The sequence below is a fragment of the Columba livia genome, chromosome 18 (genome assembly GCF_036013475.1).
Source record: "Columba livia isolate bColLiv1 breed racing homer chromosome 18, bColLiv1.pat.W.v2, whole genome shotgun sequence".
NCBI lineage: Eukaryota > Metazoa > Chordata > Aves > Columbiformes > Columbidae > Columba > Columba livia.
The window spans coordinates 4,277,944-4,289,350 of record NC_088619.1 but is presented as its reverse complement, the minus strand read 5'-3'; the positions used below and the strand labels follow the sequence as shown (position 1 = coordinate 4,289,350).

At 61.1% G+C, this 11,407-nt stretch overlaps 2 protein-coding genes across 2 annotated transcripts; both read right to left on the bottom strand.

The window, feature by feature from the left end:
• Nucleotides 1–3,475: 3,475 nt before the first annotated feature.
• LOC135575803 (glutamine-rich protein 2-like) lies at nt 3,476–6,009 on the bottom strand. Its single transcript, XM_065035178.1, has 7 exons — nt 5,140–6,009; nt 4,877–4,954; nt 4,456–4,596; nt 4,181–4,302; nt 3,800–3,865; nt 3,550–3,688; nt 3,476–3,514 (listed from the first exon to the last, which is right to left on the bottom strand). The coding sequence occupies exons 1-7, from the start codon at nt 5,224–5,226 to the stop codon at nt 3,476–3,478; spliced, it is 672 nt and encodes a 223-aa protein (XP_064891250.1). The 5' UTR covers nt 5,227–6,009.
• A 134-nt stretch (nt 6,010–6,143) lies between these two features.
• LOC135575802 (pulmonary surfactant-associated protein D-like) lies at nt 6,144–9,610 on the bottom strand. Its single transcript, XM_065035177.1, has 4 exons — nt 7,909–9,610; nt 6,582–7,203; nt 6,368–6,462; nt 6,144–6,239 (listed from the first exon to the last, which is right to left on the bottom strand). The coding sequence occupies exons 1-4, from the start codon at nt 8,269–8,271 to the stop codon at nt 6,144–6,146; spliced, it is 1,176 nt and encodes a 391-aa protein (XP_064891249.1). The 5' UTR covers nt 8,272–9,610.
• Nucleotides 9,611–11,407: the final 1,797 nt, after the last annotated feature.

The following is an 11,407-nucleotide window of genomic DNA, read 5'->3' as shown; positions in this document are numbered from 1 at the left end:
GGCGAGTGCCTGTAACACAGCCCAGTGCAGCCGGGACCCACCCAGACGTGCCCCCGCTGGGCTTTGCCGTGGACTGGGGATGCTACAGCCACCCAAATCCCGACCCCGAAAACTCGTTCTCCTTTGGCACCCTGCACAACAGGCCAGGTGAGGCCCAAGGGAAGATCTGAGCCTCCCTTCCCGGAAAGGAAAGGCCAGTTCTGTAACATGGGGCACTCCCTGAGCTGTGGCACAGCCAACCCCATTATCAAGCTGCTCTAGGAATGACCGCACTGCTTAATCAGAGATGGGACTGGGTGGCTTTCCATTTCATCAGCTGGGACCTCACACACACTCAGCCAGGCTGCCGATTCCTTTCCTACAAGGAGAAGGCATCCAGCAACCTGCTTACCTTTCCTGCTGCTCTGTTCTGCTGTTGTCTCAGAGCTGCGCTCAGTGCCACGTTTCACGGGCATCTTCCCTGGGCCAGAACTGGGTTTCGATGTCCCCAGGAAATCCCAGTCCCGGTCGTCCTCGTCCTGGAAAGCAAGAGGATGAGGACGGGCACAGGGCGAGCGCTGCGGATGCCTCAGCACTGCTTCTCCCTTGGGAGGCTGGTGCTGGGGCCGCGGCTGCAGCGCATGGGGGCTGAGACGGGGGGGATTTTGGTACTTGAAACGCTCTGAGCCCTGAGTCCTGTGCCGAGATCCTGCTGCTGCCTCTGGGAGAAGCGTCAGGAACACCCATGGCCATTGCTTTGGCTGAGGGCTCTTCCTACGACGCTGGAGCCGAAGCGCACCCAGGAAGGCCGGGCTGCAGCAGCGGGTGCTGCCGGGCTCTGCTCCATCCTCGGTACCTGGAAGCCCGTCTCCCACCAGCCACCCACTCCCCTCTCCTGGCTTTTTGCCCTCTCCAAGCCCCCCAAAAACAAGGCTCCAGCTCAGCCTTAAACACACCCGGAATCACAGAAGTATTCTGGTTGGAAAAGACCCTCGAGATCATTGAGTCCAACCATAAACCTCACACTACCAAGCCCACCACTACCCCGTGTCAAACCCCTCCAGGGATGGTGACTCCAGCACTGCCCTGGGCAGCCTGTTCCAATGCCCCACAGCCCTTTGGGGAAGAAATTGTTCCCCAGATCCAACCTCAGCCTCCCTTGGCGCAACTTGAGGCTGTTTCCTCTGGTCCTGGTGCTTGTTCCTGGGGAGCAGAGACCGACCCCCCCTGGCTCCAAGCTCCTTTCAGGCAGTTCAGAGATCAGAAGGTCTCCCCTCAGCTCCTGTTCTCCAGCTGAACCCCCCAGGTCCCTCAGCCGCTCCATCACACTTGTGCTCCAGCCTCTCACCAGCTCTCTTGCTCTTCTCTGCACACTCTCCAGTAGCTCAAGGCTTCAACCGAAGTCTCCAAATGCACAAATCGCTGAGATGAACAGCACCTCCCGCGATGCTGCAGGACGGAGCAGCCGCCGTGGCACCAACCACTGCTCCAGCTCATCCTTCTTCCCTTCCCTTCCCTTCCCTTCCCTTCCCTTCCCTTCCCTTCCCTTCCCTTCCCTTCCCTTCCCTTCCCTTCCCTTCCCTTCCCTTCCCTTCCCTTCCCTTCCCTTCCCTTCCCTTCCCTTCCCTTCCCTTCCCTTCCCTTCCCTTCCCTTCCCTTCCCTTCCCTTCCCTTCCCTTCCCTTCCCTTCCCTTCCCTTCCCTTCCCTTCCCTTCCCTTCCCTTCCCTTCCCTTCCCTTCCCTTCCCTTCTTCTCTCGCTGTTGCTGGGAAATGGAGTCCCTGGTGGGCCCGGGATCGGGCCGGACGCTCCAGCCCCGGCGGCTCCGCTGCCCCCGGTCCAACCCCTGCTCACGCAGGGTCACAGAGCAGATCACACAGCTGGGTCCAGGGGCTTTGAATGTCTCAGAGAAGGAGACTCCACACCCGCTCTGGGCAGCCTGGGCCAGGCTCTGGCACCTCCCAGCAAACAAGTTTCTGCTCCTGTTCAGATGGAGCCTCCTGTGTCTCAGTCTGTGCCCGTTGCCCCTCACCCTGGCATTGGGCACCACTGAACAGAGTCTGGTCCATCCTCTGACACCCACCCTGAGATACTGATCCCTCTCAGCTTCTCTTCTCCAGCTCAACAGCCCCAGCTCTCTCAGCCTTTCCTCATCAGAAAGATGCTTCTTTCAGCATCCTTGTAGCCCACCGCTGGACTCTCCCCAGTAATTCCTTGTCCTTCTTAAAGTGGGGTGCCAGAACTGGACACACAACTCAGATGGAGCCTCACGAGTGCACAGCAGAAGGGGAGGATTCACCTCCCTCAACCTGCTGGCCACACTCCTCCTCATCCTCACGCACCCCAGGTACCATCGACCTTCTTGGCCACAGGAGACGTTGCTGGCTCATGGTCAACCTGTTGTCATCCTGAGCTCCTGTGACAGCTCAGCCTTGCCCGGCCTTGCAGCTTGGCACCTGCTGCTGCTCCTCCGGTTACCAACAGGCAGCCCGGCTTCTTGCACAGCCCCCTGGTTCCCCCCTCACCCCGTCCCCCCAGTTAGTGCCAGGGGGTGCTTCTGAAGCCCATGGGCACCTCAGCCCCACCCGGGGTGCAGGATGGGCCTTTGCCGGCTCTGCCCTGGTGCCCACTGGTTTGCTACCCGTGATCCCTCTGGGGGGACCCTGGATACCACTGGATCCACCTCTGGGCACCCCCAAAGAGCCTTTTTAGCATTCAGTTTTGTCCTGAAAAAGCAAACACAGCGGGGCTTTCTGCCATCCTGCCCCAGGGACCCACACTCAGACCACACCGGCGCTTGGTTGCCCATCGCCATTTATTGCAGCTGCTGCCTGCTCAGCGCCCGGGGCGGTGGGACCGGGGCTGGGACCCCCGTCCTGCCCGGCTGTCAGGGCGCTGATTTAATGCGGTGTGGCAGCAGCTTCGGTGGCAGGGTGAGGCGTCCGGGAGATGAGGCTGGTTGGCACTTCAGCACGGCTAACAGCAGCGGGGAGGCGGTGCCTGGGGGCGAGGGGCAGGGTCAGCCACAGACACCCACCAACAGGGTCCTGCCCCCACCCTGAAGCACACAGGCTGTTGTCCCACACTGCCCAGCACCACCCCACATGTCGCCCCAGCTCCCTCCATCTCCATCATGAGGACTGGCTGCCCCAGCAGCCAGTGCTGCCCCCACAGCCCAGCCCAGACCCCAGACCCCCGTCCAACCCTGCCCAGCTGTGGGCACAGACCCGTCCCCCCAGACAGCGGGGTGTCCTCTGCCCCCCGGTGCCCTGACAGGGCCATACTTGGCTGGCTGCTCGAGGTTGTGGTGTCTGGCGTCCCCCTTTGCCTTGAGGGCAGCCCAGAGCTCTCCGTTACAGACGGCTGCTTGTTCGGTTGGTTCCCATCAGTGCCGTCCTGGTCCGACAGATGCATCGCGTCCTTCTGGGAAGGGGAGAGCGTGTGACCCAAACACGGGGCCCCATTCCACGTCCCCCAGCAACCCTCCCCCAGCCAGCTCACCCCGGGGAAACTGAGGCACAGATCACCCCCGCAGGCTCAGCATCCCCCTCCCCACCTCTGCCATCCCTACCTTGTTGGGGCGGCGGGCACTGGGTTGGGATGGCCGTGGGGTGCTGGGCGGTTGGGGCTGGAAGCGCGGGGGCCTGACAGTGTGTGGGCCCCCACAGCTCCGCGGAACAGTGGGGTATCTGCACTCGCCCGTCCGCTCCCTGTGGGACAGGACATGGGGGTGCTCAGTGCCCGGCAGGTGGCACCCCATGTGTCACTCGACGCCAGGGAGGGGTCGGGGGGTGCTCCCTGTTCAGGGGGCGGTTACTCACGGTCCAGGCGCCAGCATGTTGAGGGGCCGGTCACAGGACAGGCAATGGAAACCAGGCAGCAGCTGCCTGGAGGGGGGAGAAAAGGGCTGGGGAGCTCCTGGGGGGCACAGCCCCACCTGCACACCAGCCACAAAAAGCCTCTGCACCCACCCCCCAAGACTGGTTCAGGAGGGCTCCTCCCACACGTGCCCCCTCATTGTGCCGCCTCTATCGCTGCGAAGCTGCAGCTGGCAGGAGCACAAGGCACAGCCACTTGCTCAGCATCCCCAGGGGCGCTGCCCACATGGCGTCCACGCCAGGTACCACACCGGCACGAGCCGGGACAGCCAGCAGGAACAGGGCCAGCACTGCCAAAGCCACCACTGTCCCCATCGCACTCACTTCCTAATCCCAGCGGCATTGTCACGCTCTGGCTTCAGCGCCTTCTCCTGGAGCTGCCCGCTGAGGCTCTTCCACCGCTCCTCCTGCTGCTGCTGGAACGCCCCCAGCTCCCGGCGGTCCAGCTGTGGACGGGTGACACCCTCAGCCATCTACCCCAGGATGGGACATGGCGGTCCCCGGGGGCACAGCCGGGAGGGGGGACCCTCGCAAGGATCCTGCCTTAGGCTGCCAGGCCCCCAGGGTGCCAGTGCTGCGTGGAGGGGACGAGCCCTCACCTTGCAGTCCATCTGCCTCTGGAGCTCTTGCTGGAACCGGTGCAAGAACTTCTCCTGGCCCGTCACCTCCTCCATCACCTTGTTCAGCTGCTCCACGCACGCCTCAAACTGGCTGCGACTGACTTTGTCTTTGTCTGCTTTCTAGCAATGGGGAAAGACAGGAGAGTGGTTGCAGACAGGATGGAGTGACAACAGGAGTGGGAGACTTGGCCCTGTTCACCCCATCACCCCTGTGGGGTTGGTCCCGCCAGCCGAAGGGACTTGCAGTGACAGAGGGACCTGGCTTGGGACCTGCAGCCGGGCTGGAAATCCTCCCCCTACCTGGCTGGTTCTGCCAGCCAGCACCCAAGGGACAAGGGGTGTTTGTCACTCTGCCCAAAACACCCTTGGCCCAAAACACCAGGGCCCCTCGAGCCCGTACCTCATCGATTCCCAGCACCAGCAGCTCCTCCTTGTCTGCTTTCTGCTTCTTGATTCTCTCCAGGGCCTGGGACAGAGCCTTCCAAGGCAGACAGCAGCCCGTGAGCTGCCCCCCGGCCAGCCGAGCACCCCCTGCCTCCCCACCCCATCAGAAACCTCCAGGAAAGGCACTGGGAAGCTGTGCAGGGCTGCGAGCAGGGTGGCAGGGGGACAGACCCCTTGGGGTCCCAGCCTGGGCTCTGCTTGGGGCTTTCAGCCACCCACCTTGATGTCATTCTGCTCCTGCTGGCGATCATGCTGGAGGTTTGCAAGGGCCGAGCTGAACTTCTCATAGTCCTTTTGGAGCTGCATGATGCTGGCCTGGAGGCACTTGAGCTGCTCGTCCTGCTGCAGGGACTAAGAGGACAAGGCGGTGCTGAGCAAAGGGGTGGCTGCCCCGCAGGGACAGACCCAGGGTATTTTGGCTGGTGGCCACGGGCTCTCAGTGCAAGCAGGACATTTGCTCCAAGGCTTTAATTCCCTTCCGTTCTTCTGACTCCGACAAGCCAACTAGGGGGGCAGCGAGGGGCTCCCCTACGTTACAGCCAAGCAGAAATGCCTGGGGGGTCCTGGCAGCTCAAGCCCCCTACACCGCATCTCCTTACCTGTCTCCTCCACTTTGGATAATTGTCCACCTTGCCGCCCGCCTTCTGGGCCAGGGACTCCATCTGCTCCTCGAGCTTCTTGCAGCGCTGGAGGAGCTTCCCCAGCAGCACCCTGGTGTCCGGGCTGCAGACGTGGCACCCTGTGTGCTCGTGTCCCCCGCTCTGCACCGTCGCCCTCGGCTCGTCCGGCTGCTGGCAGGGGAGGAGGAATCAGCTCTGAGCCGGGCTGGATGCCGCCCACAAGCCCAGGTGCCGTGGAGGCTCCATGGCCCCATCCAGCCAGGGGACGTGGCCGGGACCCCGCCAGGACCCTCCCTAGCCAGCGGGGGCTGGGAGCGCTGCCCCCGGGCCTCACCTCTGCCTGCAGCTGCTGCGCTGTCTCCATCACCAACTTATTCACATACTCAGCCGCAAACTGCTCCAGCTCGGCCTGGGTCGGCTCCTGCTGCTTCCCCAGCTCCTTGCGCTCTGCCTTGACCTTCTGTCCCTTGGGCCTGGCCAGCGAGACGGGGGCAGGGGCAGGCTTAGCCTTCGTGGGGGTGTCCCTCGGCCCCCAAACTGGGATGCTCCCAGACCCCAGGCTCCCTTGCAGCCCTGCGGGGTAGGAAACCCTCTCCCATCCTTTTACCGCAGCTGTCGGGTCATCTGGCCGCTGCCGTCTGCTTTTCTGCCGGCTCCAGCCCCCCTCGTCTTTCTGGGAGCATCCTCCACCTTGCTGATCTGGGAACGGCAGTGGGGGCAGTGAGGGCACAGCCCCCTGTGTCATTCCGGCACAGGGACCCTTTCGCTGCCCCCTCCCTGCCCAAACTGGCATCCCCGCAGCCCCTCGGGGACTGCTGCCGGCTCACCTTCTCCTCCTCCCCGTGGAGGGCCCTGGCCATGTCTTGTAGGAAGGACATCTGGCACTTGAGGTCAGACAGGATGCTGGTGATGCTCTGCCGACCTAGAGGGACATGGTGCAAGGGGATGTGCTGTTGGTGAGGGGGTCTCTGAGCATGACGAGCCCCTGACCCAGGGTGTCCCCACACCAAAAAACCCCCGCCAGCACCCCCGTGCTCTCACCTCCCTTTGGGAAAAGCTGGCGCACGTTCTCAAGATCCGCACGTTCTGCTTTTGTAGATTTAAGCTGTTCCACCTCCTCCTTCAGACCAGCGTAGACGTTGCCGAGCTGCCCAACCTGGGAGAGAACCTCCCGCATCTCCGACTCGTAGCTGGAGGTGCTGGTGGAGCCCCAGGGCTTGGCCGGCTCTTGGGCATCGCCTGGGATGGTGGCTTGGGATCTGGAGGACGCAGGCTGCACCCCAGGGGTGGTGGTGTGGGTCCCAGGGCATCCTGGCTGCATCCCTGAGGTGCTGGCCTGGGTGTCAGGGGCCCCTGGCTGTGTCCCCAGGTGGGTGCTGGCCTGGGTGCCCCGTGATCCTGGCTGCATCCCCGGGGTGGTGGCGCCGGCACCAATAGACCTCGTGTGATCAGAGGGAGCGCCTGACAACTTCACAGGGGTCGCTGGTTCCCCCTGTGTCCCTGCTTGCATCCCCAGGGAGCCAGACCCTGCAGTCCCCCTGCCGGTCTCCATCCCAGGCTGTGTTCCACGTCCCTTCGGCCCCAGTGCTGAGCTCTTCCTGGCCTGGCTGTCCATGGCCACCTGGGTGGGCTCGGAGGGGGCAGACTGGCCCCCACCGCCCTCCTGGGAAGAAGATGCAAAGGGCAGCAGGTTTACTGGCAGCTGGGCAGCCGTGAGGACAGACCCCAGAACCCCCCGCCATGTCCCCAGTCCCTGTCCCCAAATCATCATCTCACGGGACCAAACTCGTGTTGAACATGAGAGCCCAAATGCAAAGGGATCATGGAGTCAGCCCGGCCATGGAGCTGGGGGGATGGGACCCCCAGGGATGGGACCCCCAGCATCACTGCCCAGCACCCCACCCCACAGGCTGTGCCCCGAGGCAGGAGGGCTGGTGTCCCCGAGGGAGCGGGGGACGCAGCCGCCTCCTGTCCCTGCGCAGCCCGGCAGCGTCCTGGGGCTTCCCCTGGAGCTGGGTGAGGAGAGGGACACCCGTTCAGATGTGGGAGCGGGATTTAAAGAGTATCCCCAAATGAACTGGGGCAGGAGACAGAGGGACGCTGGGCAGGGCTGTGCCTGGGGGCCGCGGCTGAATTGCACGGGCAGAGCTTTATCTCCCCTCCTTCCCCTCCCATGGATCTGTTTTGAGGGCTCTCTAGTTCAAAAGTGCCTTAGCAACTCTTGGGACACCCTTCCCACTCTTCCCTCCTGCTGCCCTTCACGCTGGTGACACCGATGGCCGTGGGGCACGGGCACAGTGTGACAGGGCAGCAGGAGCGGGGAGGGACGAGGGCCCAGCTCCCTCCCGGGGCACCAGGCGATGCTCACCAGGCCAAGTGTCTCCTGGATCTCCTGGATGTCCTCGGCCAGGCCGGAATGCGCCTCCTGCAGGGCATGCATGTCCTCTGCCAGGCCGACATGCGCCTCCTTCATCTCCTGGATGTCCTGTGCCATTCCAGAATGCGCCTCCTGCATCGCCTCCTTCATCTCCCGCATGTCCTCTGCCATGCCAGAGTGCGCCTTCTGCATGGCCTGCATGTCCTCTGCCAGGCCGCACTGCACCTCCTGCTGACCCTGCTGCCCGATGATCATGGCTTTCAGCAGCTTGTGGAGCGCCACGAAATCCACAACCCCAACTTGGGGTGTCCCGATGGCAGCGTCCAGCATTTCCAACAGACTGCGTGTGGCCATCGCTGCTGTTCTGCGTGAAAACACTGAACCCGAAGTAGGGAGACAGGAGCTTTTCTGTCCAGAGGTGATCTTGGAGGGATGGACAGCCAGCAGCCTTTCTCCTGCTCCTTCTTGCCACAGAAAGCGATCAGTCACCAAAACAGATCCAAGTTCCAAAAGCAATCCGAGTGATGAAAGCGATCCAGTCACCAGAGCGATCCAAGTGCCGAAAGTGATCAAACCACGAAAAGCGGTTCAACCACCAAAAGTGATCCCAACACCAAAAGTGATGCAACCACCAAATGTGAACCCAACACCAAAAGTGATGCAACCACCAAATGTGATCCCACCACCAAAAGTGGTCCAACTGCCAAAATGAGTCCACCACCACAGTGATCCCACCACGGCAAGTGATCCCACCACGGCCAGTGACCAAATGGGCGAGGGGCACAGGTGACAGGGGACAATATAGTGTCTCTGTTGCCCAGCAACAGCCGCCCCAGGAGCCAGCGGGCGCCGCCCTGGTCCTTTGTGATGAAGTTATCCACGGGATGGGAGATGCTGAGGCTCCCTCCTGCCTTTCCCACTTTAACACCTACATTGTAGCTGGTGACACCTCGTATTTCGTTGCAGGTCACTGCAGCCCGTGCCCAGATTCAAAATACAACCAGCCAAGTCATGGGGAATGAAATCTCACTTTACTGAATTAAATACCCTCAGTTTTAATGGCAGAGAGAATGGCTTTATCCGTGTTGTGTACTAAATCAAACTCTTCTGATGTTTAACCCTTTCCTTTCCCCATGGCACAGTTGGCCTCGGAGGCGATTCCCCTTGGTGGCAGATGTGCAGTGACTGGCTCCCGTGTGCACCAGCACTGGGAACCTGGGCTGAAAACAAGGTCAAGGTGCCTGGTTTAGGATGCCTTTCCCTGCGGTTCATCAAGCAGAAGGATGTCTTTTGAGAGCTACATTGTAGCTGGTGACACCTCATTTTTCGTCGCAGGTCACTGCAGGCCATGCCAAGATTCAAAATACAATCAGACAAGTCATGGGGTTGATTCACTGCAGGGGGCCTGGATGGGCAGCAGCAGCTTCGGTGCCAGGGTGAGGCGTCTGGGAGACTCCAGAGCTGCCCCCCGGCCAGCCGAGCACCCCCTGCCTCCCCACCCCATCAGAAACCTCCAGAAAGGCATTGGGAAGCTGTGCAGGGCTGTGAGCAGGGTGGAAGGTGGACATGGCCTGGTGGCCACGGCCACCGCGTCCTGGTCCTCGGGCTCACAGCAGCCCTTGCCCCACCCGCAGCAGCCCCACCCGACCTTTTCTTTCCCTTTCCCTTTCCCTTTCCCTTTCCCTTTCCCTTTCCCTTTCCCTTTCCCTTTCCCTTTCCCTTTCCCTTTCCCTTTCCCTTTCCCTTTCCCTTTCCCTCTCCCTTTTGTTTCCCAGCAGGGAAAAGCAGTGTCCTTTCCTTCTGGGTGTCTCCGTACCGCCTGTCAGGCACCTGGCAGGATGCAGAGCCACCTTCAAGATGCTGATTTAGGCAAGATGGCCCAGAACACCCAGCAGCAGCTCTTCCTTCAGTTTTCTCCTCGGTGCTTTTCTGCCATGCCCAGGAGGGGGTGCTCTCAGACAACTTAAAACGGGCTTTGGACACCCTAATAAAAACAACCACCACGAACTCCAGGGTGCACTGAAAAAAGCCCCGAGACGGCCTCTGCGGAGCTGCCACGGTCTGGAGCTGCTGGTGCCCCCCAGCTGGGATGTTGCCTCTTCCCCATGAGGGTGGATGGGAACTGCTCATCCTCCAGATGATCAGGAATTTCAGTCCGGTCATTGGACATGGCGAATGCTTATCAAACACCAAAGAACTGGGTACGGCCCAAACCCCTCTCCAATCTCTGTTTTCCCACCAGACGCTGTGGGGTTTGCAAAGGGACCTGCCCAGTACCTGGCATCACAGCCCTGACACACTCCTGTCTGCCTGCTGCTGGCAACAAACCCTCCCCGGAGTGACCCCAACCTGGCCTGAGCCCGGGAAGCCTCATCCTGACACCGAATGTTGGGGATTTGTCCCATCCAGCCCCTGCAGAACCACACAGCCCCATGGACAACAGGACCAGGGCAGTGACCGACCCATGGACTGGGTACTGGGGAAGCCAAACCTCAAATACTTGGGGCAGTTTTGGGCCCCTCATGCCAAGAAATTCCTTGAGGTGCTGGAGTGAGTTGAGAGAAGAGAAAGGAGCTGGTGAGGGGTTGGAGCACAAGTGTGATGGGAGTGGCTGAGGGACCTGGGGGTTCAGTTGGAGAACAGGAGCTGAGGGGAGACATTCTGATCTCTGCAACTGGTCAAGGAGCTACAGAGGGTCTGTGCATGGGTAAGGACTGACCCTGGTCCCCTCTTGAGTGAATTTGGATGAGAGGTGGGTAGAGGCTCTGGGGGAACTGGCCATGGATAAGCAGATGTGTTGGGATGTGCTTGGAGAGGGGTGAGAGTGTGTCCTGTGCTGCGAGGTACAAGGGACCGTATGGGACATTGTAGGGACCACTGGGGCCTCGGCATGGGTTGCAAGGTGCCAGGGCTACCAGGAGGATGAGGGCGGACCTGAGGGTGGCATTGGGGTGCGTGAGAGATGCCAGAGGTGCTGGTGTGGGTGTCACAGGGTGATGGGGTGGTGGGAAGCATTGGCAGCTGCCGTGCTGGGCTCAGGGGCTTTTGGGCTCATCCGCATTGCAGGGGTCTGCAATGGGCATGGTCCTGCCTCTGCTGCCTCCTCATCCTCCTCACACCCAAAGGCACAGGGTACCCTGCTGAGCCCAGAAGCTGCAACTCCTGGTAAAACTCGCCCTGCTCTTTGCCTTTTAAAATGGGAGGTGGGCAGCACGACCTCCCAGCTGCTCTTCTGCAGGAGGAACAGCACACGCAGGCTGCCCTCGACAGGCAGACAGGACAAGTGAGGGATCCATCAGTATTCCTGACTGAGGTTCGCCTTCTCTTCCTCTGAGTAAACATAACCTGGCTCAGTCCAGGCTGTTTATTAGAACACATTTGTTTGCAGAGTGTGGTTCAGAGATTAAATGATGTTCACAGGAGCTAGTTATTTTTTCATCTACATCCCTTTATATTCACTTCTGCAATGTCTTGGCACTGTTTCACCTTT

Coding starts and splice junctions, on each gene's coding strand:
- LOC135575802 (XM_065035177.1), bottom strand. CDS start 8,271: ATGGCCACACGCAGTCTGTTGGAAATGCTGGACGCTGCCATCGGGACA. Junction 7,204..7,908: donor TCCAGGAGACACTTGGCCTG/GTGAGCATCGCC, acceptor TCTTCTTCCCAG/GAGGGCGGTGGGGGCCAGTC. Junction 6,240..6,367: donor TCCACGGGGAGGAGGAGAAG/GTGAGCCGGCAG, acceptor TGCCGTTCCCAG/ATCAGCAAGGTGGAGGATGC.
- LOC135575803 (XM_065035178.1), bottom strand. CDS start 5,226: ATGCAGCTCCAAAAGGACTATGAGAAGTTCAGCTCGGCCCTTGCAAAC. Junction 3,689..3,799: donor AACATGCTGGCGCCTGGACC/GTGAGTAACCGC, acceptor CCTGTCCCACAG/GGAGCGGACGGGCGAGTGCA. Junction 3,515..3,549: donor GTGCCCGCCGCCCCAACAAG/GTAGGGATGGCA, acceptor GGGGATGCTGAG/CCTGCGGGGGTGATCTGTGC.